Source organism: Sturnira hondurensis, unplaced genomic scaffold (genome assembly GCF_014824575.4).
Source record: "Sturnira hondurensis isolate 20B ecotype Veracruz unplaced genomic scaffold, ASM1482457v3 Scaffold0018493, whole genome shotgun sequence".
Lineage (NCBI taxonomy): Eukaryota > Metazoa > Chordata > Mammalia > Chiroptera > Phyllostomidae > Sturnira > Sturnira hondurensis.
The window spans coordinates 1745200-1760380 of NW_028091124.1; the positions used below are offsets into that span (position 1 = coordinate 1745200).

The 15181-nt window shown below is 62.1% G+C and overlaps 1 protein-coding gene across 3 annotated transcripts in view; it reads right to left on the reverse strand.

Moving 5' to 3' along the window:
- Positions 1–2429: 2429 nt before the first annotated feature.
- The window catches only part of UBE2F (ubiquitin conjugating enzyme E2 F (putative)), a 28677-nt gene continuing 15925 nt past the window's right edge, over positions 2430–15181 (reverse strand). For all 3 annotated transcript variants that reach the window (XM_037069209.1, XM_037069207.1, XM_037069206.1), the window contains 6 exons: positions 11789–11856; positions 9696–9766; positions 8037–8094; positions 6114–6146; positions 5181–5243; positions 2430–3427 (listed from right to left, as the gene is read on the reverse strand). In XM_037069209.1, coding sequence (XP_036925104.1) covers positions 3377–3427; positions 5181–5243; positions 6114–6146; positions 8037–8094; positions 9696–9766; positions 11789–11856 — 344 coding nt within the window. In that variant the 3' untranslated portion in view covers positions 2430–3376. The remainder of the gene's footprint in view (positions 3428–5180; positions 5244–6113; positions 6147–8036; positions 8095–9695; positions 9767–11788; positions 11857–15181) is intronic.

A 15181-nucleotide genomic window follows, 5' to 3' on the forward strand; every position in this document is an offset into this window, starting at 1 on the left:
CACCTGGCGTGAAAGCGCTCCTTCATGGGCAGGGGCCCAGTCACAGTCCAGCGAGAGGCAGGGGGTGCTGCTTATTCCAGAGGCAATGGAAGGTGTGGCGGGGGGTGGGTCCTGTTGGAGGCCCTGTTGAAGGTGGGGAGGACTGAGGTGGCCAGTGCCTGGGCTGGTCTGTGCTGACCCACGTGTAACCAGGTCTTCTCCAGCCCGTTGCTCCTCCTGTGTCCACTGGACTGGTCTGGCAGGGAACACGGCGACCCAGCAAGTCACGGCTCCACTGTCTCCTGCTCCATCAGGTTCCCCAGGGACAGGTGTCTGGTCTCAGACTCTAAGGCGGAAGCCCCTTGGGGACGGGAACAAAGCCCTCCCTGCACACCGTGTCCTGGCCGGGGCAGGAGCTCGGGCACAGGGGGCCATGGAGGCTGGCATCAGTTCTGAGACAGGCTTTTCCGCCTGGAGCCCCACGCACTGCCGACAGTGGTGTCGGGGGGAATCTCGGTGAGCTCTGACCCCAAGGTGAGGAGATTCCAGCAGCAGAGTGGGAGCCAGAGTCCTGCCGGGCCAGATGGGTGGCCGGCAGGCCTCACACGGGCTCCCAGGGCAGGGACGCGTCTGCCTGCGCATCGAAGACGAGGCGCGAGGAGCTGCTGAGCCACCGCTCGCCCCCTCCAGGGCCTGACAAGCTTGCCCACGGGCCGAGCCTGGGCCTGCCCAGCCCCTTCCCGCTGCGCTGGGGGCTCTGGGGGCTCTGGGGGCTCTGGGGGCTCTGGGGGCTCTGGGGCCGGGCTTTGTTTTCTCCCGGCCAGCCTGCTGTCAGCTAAAAGGAACAAAACTGAATCTGGTGATGAAAAGGAAAGAGCCCTAAGCTGGATCTGTAAAGAGGGACTGTGATTCAGGTCTTCCCACGGCTCAGTGTGAATGGACACTCTTAACACGCAAGGTCCCCGAATGCCTCCATCTCTGGGCTTCTTGAAGTTTTTCCAAACCAGTCAGTCAGTTTCGGTAACGCGTGGAAACCCAGGGTGAGAGTGGCAACTCCGGGCACAATAGGGACCCTTGGCACTAGCCCTCCGAGCCGCTGCAGTCACGGGCTGGGCTCTGGGAGGGACAAACAGGCGGGGCGGATCTCCTCATTTCCCAGGCTCTTTGGCAAAGAAAAAGCAAAACATTATTTTACTAAGAGAACACATCAGCACTTTACGGAGAACTCGCAGTGAGCCCGACTTTCCAACGTGAAACGTGTTTAAGGGACGAAGGTGAAACGAAGGCGAAAGCGATCCTGAGGAACTCCATCGGCAGGTACTCGGCAACCAGCCCTGCCTGGGAGTTAGCCCTCAGGGACGGTTTTGCTGAACTCGAGCCCGCAGGTGTGCCCTTCAAGCCGACACTGGGTGTGCTGCATGCTGCCAGGTCGAGGGAACTGCACGGGGAAGCCCACGACACTCAGGCTCGAGTTCTGCAGGACTGTGGGTGTCAGCGCAACCAGCTCTCGCCCATTTTCACGTGAGCTTCTGGACTGCAAGGACTCCCCCAGCAGGCACTCTGCCTGGCTCCCCTTGCACCCGTGGGGACCGTGCACACATGCAGCCCTCTCCTAGTGTGGAATCAAGGGCGGGGATGCAGGACCTCTCGGGACTAGCTGCCACCACCTTTCAGACCAGAGTCTGAGGCCCCAGCTAATGCTGGAGCCGTCTGCCCAGCAGCCCTGCCCTGGCAGATCCAAAATCAATTGGCCGGGGCTGGTGGGCACACGGACAGGCACGAGGACCTGCTCTGTCCTGAGTGGGGAGGGTACCCCCCAAAGCTACAAGGCCTCCAGGTCAGGGCCCAGAGCCGCTGCCGGTGCCATGGGCCCCCCCAGATGCTCATGGCAGCAGGCCGAGCCGCATGTGCTGCTTGGCAGGGTGCGGTCTCCCTGGACAGGAGGGGCTGGTCCAGGTCTATGGGGACACCGTGTTTTGAATAACGCGATCCCTGACAAAGCAACTTCCATCATCAAACACTCCGAGGTCCCAAAGAACAGGTTCGGCTTCCGGTCTGGCCCAGAGGTGGCCTGTCTCCCACCTGTGTGGCACCTGTGAGGAGTGCCAGACTCAGGCAGGGAGTGGGTAGCTGGGAAGTTGCAGTGACAGAGGAGCTTCCTCGAGAGCTACGTGGCCCCGGCCTGGCCTGGGGGCGGGGGTGGAGCTGCTCTGCTCAGGAGCCACCCTCTCCGGCCTGTGTGCCAGAGGGGCCACAAGCCAGGGGCCACCCCCAAGTCCAATACATGATGCCTGATTGTAGATTCAAACAGGAAGCATGGCCTTTGTCCCTGCACTGACCTCCAGGACAATGGTGTCTCAATCAGAGACTGCTATATAAGTCAGGAGTGGACACCAGCCTGGCAGACCGGGGAGCCAGAGGTCAGGCAGAATGAAGGGTGCTTGGCGGGCAGCAGGCCAAACCACGTGGACGTTTATTTGCACCATGGGTCTGGGGGCTCCTCTGTGCGCACTATCCAACCACCGCCCCGGCCCCACGTGGGCCCGGAGCCACGGCAGACTCAAGGGCCACGGTGGGCAGCCTCCGCAGTGTCAGGCAGCAACCCTTCCCGGGGTGCGCCCCGTCCCCAGGACTGAGGGCCGGCTCCCGCCCCTTGGGCTCAAGCCCCCAGACCTAGCTTCTGGGGTGCTCAGAGTCTCGCCCCGTCTGGACCCGAAAGTGAGAGCTGGTTTTTCAAAGCCAAGTTCTCGCTGCACTTGGACAGAAGGGATAGTATGTCTTTCATTTTCTTTGTATTTCTCGTCAACAGTTGCCTGACCCACATCTTTCTGTCTGCTCTACACAATGAAAATACGAACTAAAGGAGAATAGAAAAAAATAATTAAAGCATTAAATTGTACAAATTACAAATCTCTTCCAAAATATACTTACATTAAATAAAGCACGCGTTTCAGTAAGAGATCTACAGTGAATGACTGCATTCTGGGACGCTGTGGACACCAAGGCCAGCCACCATTCAGGGGTGAGGCTGAGGGACTGTGCAACCAATCACAGTTTGCGCGGGGCTGACCGCCCACCTGCCAACTACACTGGCATGTGGTTAGTCGCTGTGCAGGGAGGTGACCTGGGGACAGGGAAGAAGCAAGCTCTCCTTGGATTCTGAGTTCACCGTGAAGTCTCAAGCCTCACCCCAGCCGGTGCAGTACAGGCTCGCAGAAGTAAACGGGTGAAGGTGAGCAGACGCGTTTCCTTGCTGTTTGCAGTAGAGCTCTCCGTCCACAAGGGGCAGTGGTGAGGCGGCTCCTCCGGGGGCAGGGCACATCACAGGACCCGCAGAGCCAGCAGGGCTGAGGGAGCGCGGGGACTCTCGCACAGTTGGTGCCCGCAGGCCCCCCTATCATCTGGCGTACCGCTTGATGTAGTCTTCCACTTTATTCCGGAAATCCTCCTATGGGGGACGGGGGTGGGGGGGAGGGGGGACAGGAGCCAGTGAGTGGGGGCGAGTGACACTTCAGGGACCAGTCTGAGCCAGCAGTAGAGGTGGCGGGACAACTAGAGACCCACGGGATTGGTGCCCTTCTGGGCGCCTATGACACAGTGCCAAGGGTGCTGGAGGGAGGGTGTCCCCAACAGCAGCTCGGAGCAGAAGGGATTTTAAGGCCCCTCGTTTGCAGAAGGGGGCGTGTGGCCCACAGATATGGTCACAGTCAGGATGCCCGCACCTGCAGACAGGGCCGGGCCAGGCTGTGAGGAAGCACAGACCAGCCCCTACCAGACAGGACTTTGACGGGGCCACCATCACAGCGCCTAGGTACCAGTGGGGCTGCCGGCTCCCAAGGCATCCCAGGTAAACCTCGCTGGACACCGAGCAAAGGCCCTGGGCACACTCACACCCCGTCCTGCCCCGGGGACCAGCGGTGCCCTGCTTGGTCTCACTGCCCTTTGCTCTCACCCTCTCACCCTCTCACCCAGGACAAAGCCCAGAGTGCAAGCCTCTGATGGCCCTGCACACTCAGGCCCCTGCTGCCTCCCAGTGCCCCTCTGCCCCTCGGGGAGACACCAGCCCTGCAGCCGGGCCTTGGGGGTCCCAGTCCTGGGCTCCGCCCCTTTCCGGCGAGTCTCTAGGCAGCACAGCAGGACTGAGGAGAGACCCTCCTGGTGTTTTCAGGACAGCCAACCACTCTGGGGGGTCCCACAGGGTCGCTGCCGCCCTCCCAAGCACCCCCTCCCAGGGCCTCTGCACCGGCTGCAGTCAGTTCCATCAGGTCTCCAGTCACAGCCCCTCAGAGGTTTCCCCAAGTGCCCTGCGTGCGTAGAGCGGCTGCACCCTCCCTCCCCCTGCCCCCGACACTCACTGCCGCCAGACCCCCTCCCCTGCTGCTGGCTCATCCCCTGCTGTGCCTCTTCGGGCCAGGACGTTCGCTCCCCGGGGACAGCAGCTGGCTGTCTGTGCCCTGGCCTCCCCAACTCGAGCACCCTGCTGGAACTTAAGAGCTGCCGACCACACCAGGGCAGCACAAGGTGGCGAGACACAGGGAGCAGCAAGCTCCAGACTGCGGGCAGGGCATGAGGGCGTGGGCGGCCTGGGTGGCTGGCAGGTCACGTGGAGGCATTGCTCTTTGGCCAATGCGAGGGCCATCTCACCAGGGACAAAAGTTACTCATTGCTAGTCTGCCCCTTATTTCATACAAAGAACAGGAAGCAACCTTCCAAGAAAAACCAAACGGCGGAGGGTCTGTACAGTCCCCCACGGCTCTGAGGGGCTCCCGCCACTCTCTCTTTTGCCGACAGGGTCTGGGCCAGTGAGCAAGTGACACCCCACGCACGGGTGGGAGTGCAAGGTCAAGGAAAGGAAGTGGCGCCTGGGAGCAGCAAGCACGACCTGCTCCGATGGGCCCAAACCAAAGGCGGTGCTGGGCCGAGCTCGTGGGGTGGGGGCGGCATCATGAGGCCCAGCGGGCACCACACCATCCTATGTCCCTTCTGCACTGCGATGCTGCCAGCAAGGTGAAGGGACAGCACGCCGAGCGCCACTGGAGTTCCCCTTCCCGCGGACCACTCCCACCCGCCATGACGTGGCACCCCGACCCCGCTGGGAGCTCCAGCCCTGGTGCCCTCCCCCAGCTCCGCACACATCCGACCCACGGGCGGCAGCCACCTCTGCCAACGCACCAGCCGGGGCCTTCCCGTCTCGGGCTCACCTTGTCCCGCAAGTGATGCTCTGCAGCCTCGATATTCAGGGGGTCGTCAAAGTTCAGGAGGTCCTGGCAGAGAGCAGGTCCACGTGAGTAAGGGAACGGACCCGTGTTCCTGCTCTGCTGAGTCCTGTCCTAGGAACCTGGCAGCTGGGACCTACACGGCGAGCCGCAGGACGAAGCCCCACGGTGAAGTGGGGTCCCTCCGACGCGCGGCGCCGGGCTGCACGCTTTTCCCAGTGAAAGCTGGCGCTTGGGGTTGCGCTCCTGTGTGACTGCGTGCAGTTTGGTGAAAACAGAAGAACCGCAGCTACACGCATCCCTCACGCTGCGGCGACTGGAGGACCAAAGCCACTCACCACACGCTTTCCGAGTCACAGTCCCAACACCCCCTCCCCTCCTGCGCCGTCCATTCTCCTGCACCTTGTAACCAGCAGCTTTTTCTCTGTCTACGGCTCCCGTTCTGACCTTCGGCTCTGACACGTGTTTACAAGGACCACGCTCATGGGCAAGGCCCCAGGCGGGGCTGCCCTGCCCTCAGGGGCACCGGCCCCTTTCTACCTAGACCAGGGTTGGGGGCGGGGGCATGATGGGTTTCTGGAAGGTTCCGCTGAGGTGGCAGACAACGATGACAGTGTGACCTTGTGCTCTCTGGCCTGTGGAAAAGGGGCCCAACGGCCAGGCAGTCTGCGCCATGCCTGTGAGAGCAGGTGGAGTGGGCCGGGCTCGGTGTGGCCAGAGGGGCCGCCACCTGGTGCATAGGCTGATGCCATACACCTGGCTTTCGGGGGGACTTAGGGTGCTGCCCCCCCCACCAGCTGCCTCAGTGACCCCTTCCCCCCAAATGGTGTGCAGGAAGGGACCGCAGGGTACCGTCTCTAACCCCATTTTCCCTAAGGGGGAAAAAGGGGAGCTCGGGCTTTTGGTCAGAATACTTACGGTAAACAAGGAGTTCAATCCCCAAACAACGTCCTGGAACAAGGGAGGAAGAAGAAACGAGCTTCAGACTCCTACACACTCAGTCTCACACCCATGACGGGACTGGACCCTGTCAAAGCCCACCGTCAGTGGGCTGCTTCCCCAAGACGGCCACTGACACAACGCCTATTGTGACAGCCAGGCCCTCGGAAAGGTGGAGGGGGACACGCTGGGCCCGCTGGTGGGCGCGGGCTGCAGGCTGACCCGGCAGTGACAGAGCCCAGGGCAGCGCCTGCACAGGACAGGCCGACCCGCCACTGCCGCTGGCCCATCCCTACCGCGCAGCACCCAGACTGCACCAAGTCGCCTCCAGCACCCACTCTGTCTTTTGGGCACCGGTCACTCTTGGTGACTGTGGGTGTCACCCCAGGCCTCTCGCTCTTGGTTGCTCCAAAACTCCAGGGCGACCAATGCTTTCTCAAATTCGAAGGTCAGAAACTGTCACCAAAGAGACACTCAGGGCCACCTGCCCTCTGGACTGACTGATGGGGGCCAGTCAGGCCCTTCTTCGCCCTCCTCCGCCTCCTGAGCTCAAGCGCCCTGTTCCCCTCGGGCCGCTCTCATGCTCACTCACTCTCGGCTCAGTGTGGCTGCCCGTCTCCAGTCCACCCACAACCCGCACCCCTGCCCTTCTGGTGTGCGCCAGGCCTGGGGCCGCAGCGGGGCTCTCCGGACGCGTCCCTGGTCTCAGCGGGGCTGCCACATGTGGGTGGCCTCTCTAGAGGGCGGGGGCGGCAGAGCGCGGGCGGTCTCCGAGATAAGCCAGCAGTCAGGTTGCTGGGGGGGTCACTCAGGAGCACAGGGCCCGGGCCTGCCCGCTGGCTCAGGCTCGCCCCTGAGGCACGAGGGGCAGCGCCAACACGGCTTGCACACCATGCCCACTTCTGGTGCACAGGCTCAGGCTCGGGCTGGGGCCACTTCTATGGCCCACACTCGGCTGTCCCGGGGCCACCACTGCTCTGGGGGGGAGGGGAAGCCGGCGCTGTGTCAGCCAGTTCTCAGAGCGCCACCAGCACGCTGGCTGGACACCCAGACCCTTTCCCGGGGACCTACCAGGACCACCGGCCTCAGGGGAGGAGGGGAACAGTCAGCAGGGGAGATGGCCTGGCCTGGACGACCACACTCCTGTGCTGAGCCAGGGCCGGCGAAGTGCAGGCTGGGAACACGCTGCCTGAACCCTCTGCTGGGTGGCAGCACCCCAACATGAGATAGGACACAGGTGACGACCATCTGGAACCAACTCCCTGGTCAGAAATGGCGGTGGCGGTCGAGTGGCTGCTCACTGCTAAGCGCGCGCAAACCAGAAGTGTGACTGCTTTTGATGCGGGGACCAGGCCACAGGGAGAAGCCCTGGGTGTTCCCTGGACACCACTGCCGAAAAGCCTTGCATGGGGGGCACAGCTGGGGCCCCCGTGGGCACCGTGACATGCGCCCCTGAGGGCAGCTCAAGCCCGCACTGGAGAAGCCAGTGGGGCCATTTACTCAGTCCCTGTGGCTCCCAGGCCAGCCCCTCTCCACACCAGGCATGGCTGCCTGCTGTCCAGCATATTCAGAAATGACACACATAAGTCACACCTAGCCCTCCTCTCCCCCAACTCCTGGAACCCCCCTCACCTTTAAGGGTAAGACTATAAAAGGCCAGCAATGGGGATGGGTAGAAAGAACAGAAACGGTCAATCATACACAGCCAGCTGGGACAGGGCCAGGGCAGAGCAGGTGACCTGACGCCCTCCACTGGCTGGTGCTGGGCTGAGCAGCCCCGGGGGGCAGTGGGTGGTAGGGCGGGGAGGGACAGGACACAGGACATCGCTGCTCTCCCGGGTGGCTGGTTCCTGAGGGAGAGGGCTCCAGGGCATGGCTGTGGTCATTGGCAGTGCACCCTACCTTCAACGTCCTCGTGGGGGCCCAGCCGGTGCCGTCGATAGAATGTTCTCGTAGCAAACTGGAAGAGAGCAGAAAGCAGGGCGGTCAGCAGGGAACCAAGGGGTTGGCACAGGGCCGGGCAGCTCCGCAGCCTCGTGGTCCCCTGTCCTGCCACCGGAGGCTGCCTGCCCCCCCGAGGCTCAGCCCATGCCTGAGCCTGACCTCCTGGGACCTCGGTCACAGGCACAGTGGCCATTCCTCCCAGATGGGAGGGTGTGAGCAGGACACTGGAAGCACTGCAGGACCTGTGTCGACCTGATGGTGAGGAGGCGACAGCGACGACAGTGGGGACAAAGGGCACCCGGGGCTTCCTGCTCAGTGGCCCCTTGATCCTGAATTTACCACACCCCTGACCTCCCCGAGGGCGGTGCCTACGTCCCTCTGTCCTGCAGGGCAGCTCACCCAGGGCGGCAGCACGGCTCCCATGAGAGCACCTGGCACCCACTGTGACAGCTGTTGTCACCGAAAGGCCCAGAGGGGAAACTGAGGACGAAGGCAGATTGACCCACGACTCTGGACGGTGCTCATCGTGGGTGGGAACGGGGCCCCACTGGGGAAGGTCCCGGGTGCACCGAGAGGTGCCTCCGCGCCTCTTCTGCCGACCGCAGACATGCAGCGCACTCCCCACCCCCCGACAACCACTCCAGACTGTGAAGCATTTATTACAAGTTTCCTTCTGGCGGAGAATGCGCTTGGCTTTGCTGAACTCTGCACACCATCGCCTGGCCAGTGCCTCTGCCGCCGCTGCCCACAGCCCCGAGGCGGCGCCCTCCTTCTTCATACTGATCCACAGGGACCCTCACAAATGCTGTGATCCAGCTGCTCCCGCTTTGGCTTTTGTGTTTTCGTGTCTTTGACCCTAACCTAGGGATGACTTTCCCTCGTGGCTCTGGATTCTGAAGCAGGCAGCGTCTGGTCAACTCCTGTCACGCTTCCCTAACACCGGATCTCTTGGGAAGACAGGGAAAGTGACAGGAGGAATTCTGCTCCGGACTTGGCTCTGCGCGAGGACGGGGGCAGGGGCACAGGAGCAAGCCCGGGGACAGGCCGGGCCAGACACCCCTCATCACCCGGAGCGGAAGACGGCTCACTCACTCGCAAAGTCCCAACACCCACGACAGACACTTCTAAGGGAAAGGCCCTGTGACGGGCGCGCTGCTACGGGTGTGCTCTCAACTGCAGAAACTGGGCGGCCGCGGGGGAGGCAGTGTGCGCCGAAGAACGGCGGGAAAGGGCACCCACCAGCTGCGCCCGCCAGAGAGGGAAGGGGCCCCGCCACCCTCGCAGTGGGGGCGCGTGGTGCCGGAGCAGGACTGGTAGGAGGTTTTCTTCCCGGATTTCACGAGTGACATTTCCCCTCGTAGCCGAAATCAGCCACAGGGAGGGAACCCGGCCGCACTGAAACAGGACAGGGAGAGGGTAAGGGGCCCAAGGGCGAGCCCCCAGGGCAGGTGGCAGCAGCATGGACCCTGCGGGACCCTGGCCGGCAGAGGGCGTAGGAGGCACGGCCAGGTGCCCAGTGCAGCTCAAAGCCCCAGGGTGGTCTCCTGCCCCGCCCACCCGGCCAGACTCACACCCAGGGCTCACAAGTGGGGAGGACAGTGAGGAGGAGGCACTCACCTCAGACATATCTCTCCGGTCTCTGTGATGTTGGGGTGCCAGATCCTGGTTAAGCATTTCACTTTCGGAGGCTGCAACACACAGAGAGGTGCAGAGCATGTCCTAGCCCTCGGCTCCAACATGGGCTCCAGCCAGCCCCTTGTTCCCCCGCTTCCTTGGCGTCCCACCTCAGACACAGGCTCCTGTCGCCCACACGGGACTGTGTTGTCATCACCCTGCACCTAGAGGGCCTAGTTGGCTGGTAAAGCCTGCCGCGGGCTGCTGGGCCAGGCTGTGAGGAGGTGCCTGCAGCTCTGCCCCGGCGGCCCCCCTCCCCCAGGCCAGGGGCCCACAGCTGGCCCGGTGCTGACTGCTGAACCGTGGCTGCACGTGGCCCCCCACTGGGGGCCGCCCCTACTGCCCGCGCTCCTGAAGACGCTGTCAGCAGCCGCAGGTGCAAGTCCGGGCCAGGCTCACTTACGGGGAGAATGGAGGGGGTGCTGGGCAGCATGGTGGGTCTGCATCGTTTACGAGGGGCGTGGGGGGCAAGGGGGTTCTTTCAAGGGGGCTCTTGTAAAAGCAACCGTACTCATTCAAGACAAGACAGCGGAAAGGTGTATTTATGCGTAGAAAGTGACTCCCCTGGGAGTGACCTCCACCACCCTCACGTGCACGAGCGGGACACCCTGCACCTTCCCACCTGCTTTTGCCGCCCTTCCCGGTGGCTCCGGGCTCCCTCGCGTTTCGTGGCACAAGCAGCAGTATTTAAAAGCTGACTCCCTGCTGCCGCACATTCAGCGGGCCTCCCGTGCCCTCCACGGACGGACGGTGCCCAGCCCGTGCCTGTCCTCACACACCCTGCAGGGCGCGGGTCCAGGACGGGTCCAGGCGGAGGGGCTGCTGGCCAGAGCCCCGGCTGAGGATGCAGCGCCACGTGGGCCCTCCCCCACAGCACGGGAAGGGCCTCTCCCGTCCCGGACTCCCGGCTGGTCTCCTTGGCAGGTCACCTCACAGGTGTTAAGTGTCAGCCCCTGGTCACAGAGGGGCGTTTCCCCAGCTAGTCACTTGGCGTGAGTTTGCATTTATGAGGTTAGTCTCCGGGGCCGAAGAGTTTGAAAAAAATCTCTGTAATCAAATTTGTGTCCTGACCCCCACCCAGAGTGTCCCCCCTGCCCCCACCGTCACTCTCGCTGGCTGAAGCAAATGCACTTTCTCAGCGCCTCCGCCGTGAGTTCCCGTCCGGACATCACGGACTCTGACTTGCCCGACTGTGCAAGCCCAGCGTCCAGGCACCAGAGACTCAGGTCCAGAGTGAGTTTCAATCCCTTCAATGTGCTGATTTGCTTTTCGATAAATAAATGGGAATGAATTTGGCAGACAGCAGGTACAGCCTGCGTGGCTGGTGAGGCCTGCAGGCCAAAGCAGGGCAAGGGGGTGCAGACTAAAACCCCAACTCAGCTCCAAGGAGGGGACAGCTGTCCCTCCCTCCCTCCCAGGGAGCCCCATGGGGCTCATGCTGACCTAGAGGTCCCTGCAGCGGCCAGACACCTCTGCCCACTCGGAGGCGGCCCACAGCTGCTTCTCCAGCAGCTGAACCGGCCGGCCGCTCTCCAAAGAATCCCCAGAAATTAGTTTCCTATCACTGATCACTAGTGTCTGCTTCTTCCCTCTTTCAACGTTTGAGGATCATTTTCTCTCACTTCTCTAACTGGTCAGGAAGTTCCTAAAAGCAAAGACGGGAGAGCACTTGGCGTAATTATGACCTGGGGGTCCATGAGGGAGTACCACGCAGCCACGGGTTTAAATTACTTGCGGTTGGAAATTACAAGACTCTACTTTCTCCTAAAATTCTGAGCACACACTAATGTGCCTCTGGAGTTCCAGTGACGCAGCGTGAGCAGACTCCAGCTCCACATACAGCGCCACTCCCTCCCTTCAGTGCCGCAGCCTCATGGGACTGACACGGAGGGCCTCGAAGCAAGGAACCCCGCCCCCCGCTCCCAGACCAGGCGTGGGAGCAGGCGGTGGCTCTCCACTAGACTCTGCCACAGGGTACCAGCTCGTTCAGCCTGGCCACGCCGCATGGCAGACAGGCCCTGATGCAAGCTACTCACCACCATGTTGTACGCGTCGGGGACTTCTGTCTCAAACTGGAATTTTCCACCCTGGTAGTAACCCTCATCTAGCAAAAAACACAAAACAAAATGAAAAAACCCTTTAAATCAAGAAACAAGGAGCCCTGGCTGGTGCAGCTCAGTGGATTGAGCGCGGGCCTGCGAACCACACGATCACGGTTCGATTCCCAGTCAGGGCACATGCCTGGGTTGCAGGCCAGTTCCCAGTTCCTGGCAGGGGACGCATGAGAGGCAACCATACATTGATATTTCTCTCTCTCTCTCTCTCTCCTTCCCTTTCCCTCTAAGATAAATAAATAAAATCTTTTTTTAAAAAAAAGAAACAAGGAAACAAAAGCAGACACTGTTGGGATGCGGCAGGCCCGGAGAACTCAGAGATCACGAGGGAACCGCGGGGCGTCTCTGCCAGGCCGCCCGGGCCCACGCCGTCTCCCGAGCAGCGCGCCCACTGCGCATTGGCGCTCTCCGCAGTCTCCAGGCACCTGCCCTCCCCCGGGCCCCGCTCATTCCGCATCGGGCGCCTAGCTGTCCCCTCACCACATGTCACTAGAGCTCAGCCCTTATTTAAGCCACGTGGCCACTCATCGGCGGCTGGTCTCCCACCAGGGCAGCAGCTCCACAGGCGAGGGGACTAGTGACAGCCGCACCCCCAGTGCCCGGCACAGGGCTCTGGCCACTCAACACAGGCTGACTGGGGACAGACCCCGTGCAGGGCGCTGCTCCAGGCCCCGGGCACACGGCCCCTAAGCAGGGACAGCTGCCACCTCGCAGAGGAGCCCCACGGGCGGGCGGGCAGACGGTCAGGGATGGAGTGGCCGGCCCAGCCCGCACCAGCGCTCTTGGCTGGGCCACTGCCTCTCGGCCTCTCCCAGGGTCCGTCAGCGGGGGAGCCCAGTTCCCAGGGGTTCACACTACAGACATGAGCTCAGAAATGAGCCCCAGGAATTAAACTCTACAACTCGACGAGATTAACGCATGCTAAACATGAAGGCTCAACCCCAACCGGCGTGGCTCAGTGGGCAGGGAGCCGTCCTACAACACCCAAGGGCCGGTCCCAGGCCCAGTCGCCACGCCTGCACGGGTTTCGAGCCTGTGTGCAAGGCAACGACTGACCATCTCTCTCACGTTGGTGTTTCTCTCCCTCTTTCCCCCTCACTGGCAGATTAAATAAAATCTTTGAAAAAAACGAAGGTTCAGCTTTTCCCCAAAGATTGCCCATCAGGGACCCATCAGCAACGCGACGTCCACGCATCCCCCGACTGCTGATGTAGAACGAACGTGCGACGGCAGCAGCCCACCGTCCGAGGTCGCTGTGGGGCAACTGGCCTTCACGTTCAAGTCCATCTCTCTGTACTTTCTGTCCTTGGTGTTCCCTTGAAAAGGTCTTTCCCAACAGGGGACAGAAATACCTCACTTCTCCATTTTCTGCTAGTGACCTAGGGGCGCCCACATTCACCTGGACTTCATGGGACAGATGGCGGGGGCGAGCTTTCCAGCTCCGTGCCCCACCCCCACCCATCTGCAAGTGCCAGTGCTCAGTGGCCGGCAGCCCTGTCTGTGGGAAAGGTATTTTTGGGGAAATACTTTAACTCCAGATATGAGCACTGCTCAGCCAAGTGGCCATCTTCAGAACAGAACACTCAGGGTGTACCCCCCATGGTGCTGTGGCCACCAGTCTCAGAGCTGACGTTGGTCACCACGCTCAGCAATATGACTGGGGCTCCCGACACCATGTGGTGCCCTGTGAACTGTGGTGGAGGCGCTGGCTTCTGCGGCACCGCTTGGTCCTCCTCCTGTGCCCCCAGGCCCTGGGCAGGCCCTCCACCCCAGATACCCCTTGGCTTCCCTCCGGCTGGCTCTGCATGTCTCAGGTCACAGCTGGGGCCCGCCACTGCGGCCCACCAGTTTCAGAGAAAACGCTTTGGGCCAACGTGGCTTGAGTTCACGTGTCCCTCTGCTCGAGTTCTCCGTGAGCGACAATGAGACTCTGTCCTCTCTCAACTCACTGGAAGTAGAGCAGGCTGTTCTCATTTTTTCCCTATTTCATGGAATAAATCTTTCAGGAAAATGATTTGCTTCTGAGCCAGAACTTTCTTCCTTCTCCTGAGCTGCACAGCTTTGCACACAGTCCAGCCTGCCGACTCACCAGGGACTCTGCCCCGGGGCCCTGCAGTCCAACTCGGAAAGCCGCCAGGGGCAGACCGCAGTGGGACGGGCGGCTCTGGCACTGGTTCCCCCACAGGGACCCGGCGCAGGTGTTCGCGTCCTCCCTGCTCCCAGGTCTGACTATCTCACAGACCTGGCGGGTGCAGAGCACCTGTGACCCAAGGTGCCCCGGGGCCCAGGGCCCTGTGTGCCCAAGTGGGGCAGGCCAGCGGTGTCCCTGTCCCTAGTTGCTGTGCCTGCAAAGGCCCTGCTCCTTGGGCGCTTGAGGACAAAGGTGAATGAAGGCTGAGGGGCAGCCTGCCAGCTCCGGCCCCAAGGCTGCACTTGGAGGACGTGTCCCTCCCTCTCTGGTGCCCCGGAGCTGCGCCCCCTGCCTCCCAGGACCCGTGCACCCATGTGCGCCGGCAATGGGTGTCCCTGGGAGGAAAGACTGCCCAAGGTGTTTTCAGGGTCCATGCGTGCTTAGTCCAAAATGGACCTGCTGGACAGTGCCCGAGGTCAAGGCGTCCTGCCAGGTGGGACGTTGTGGTCCTTCCCCTGCTTGTCCAGAAGACCTCCTTCTCCGTGTTCTCTCACTGCGAGGCCAGAGGACCGAGCGATGTGCTGCCTTGGATCTCGAAGTGTGTGGCTGGCTTCTGAGGGCTTCGATGGTCTGTGCCCCCCGTTCAGACTCCCACCAACTCAACTTGGAGGCACACACCCTCCATGCGACGCAGTGAGCAACCACATGGTGGCGCTGCTCTCACACAGTGACCAGCTCCATGGGACACGGCCACCAGAAACTGGGCAGCCAGCCAGTTGTGAGAGGCGCCGTCTTGGGAGCGCAGAGGGATGGTGTGGCCGAGGCCGAGACTGGCTGCCAACGGAAGGGTACCTGGACAGGCATCGTGGGAAAGTGGTTCTGTGCCTCAGACACGGTAACGTCGTGGGACCCTGATGCCCGGGGTGACGAGGCCTCTTCTGCATCAGCTGCTTTCCAGTCCCTGCTTTCAACCGAATGGGAGATGGGCCCTTGCATACCCACCAGCTGAAAGATCACCGAACAGCCCACGTGGTTTGTGGCCTCTCGCTCGGAAGCCCGAGGACTGGCCGACGAGCGATAAGGAAACGCCTCCCCTGCCGTCTGCTTGCTCCCGGTGCCCCTACCCGCAGAGCCAGTGAGGGCTGGGGGTGTGGGGCCCGATGTCCAGCACAGAGGAAGGGCCT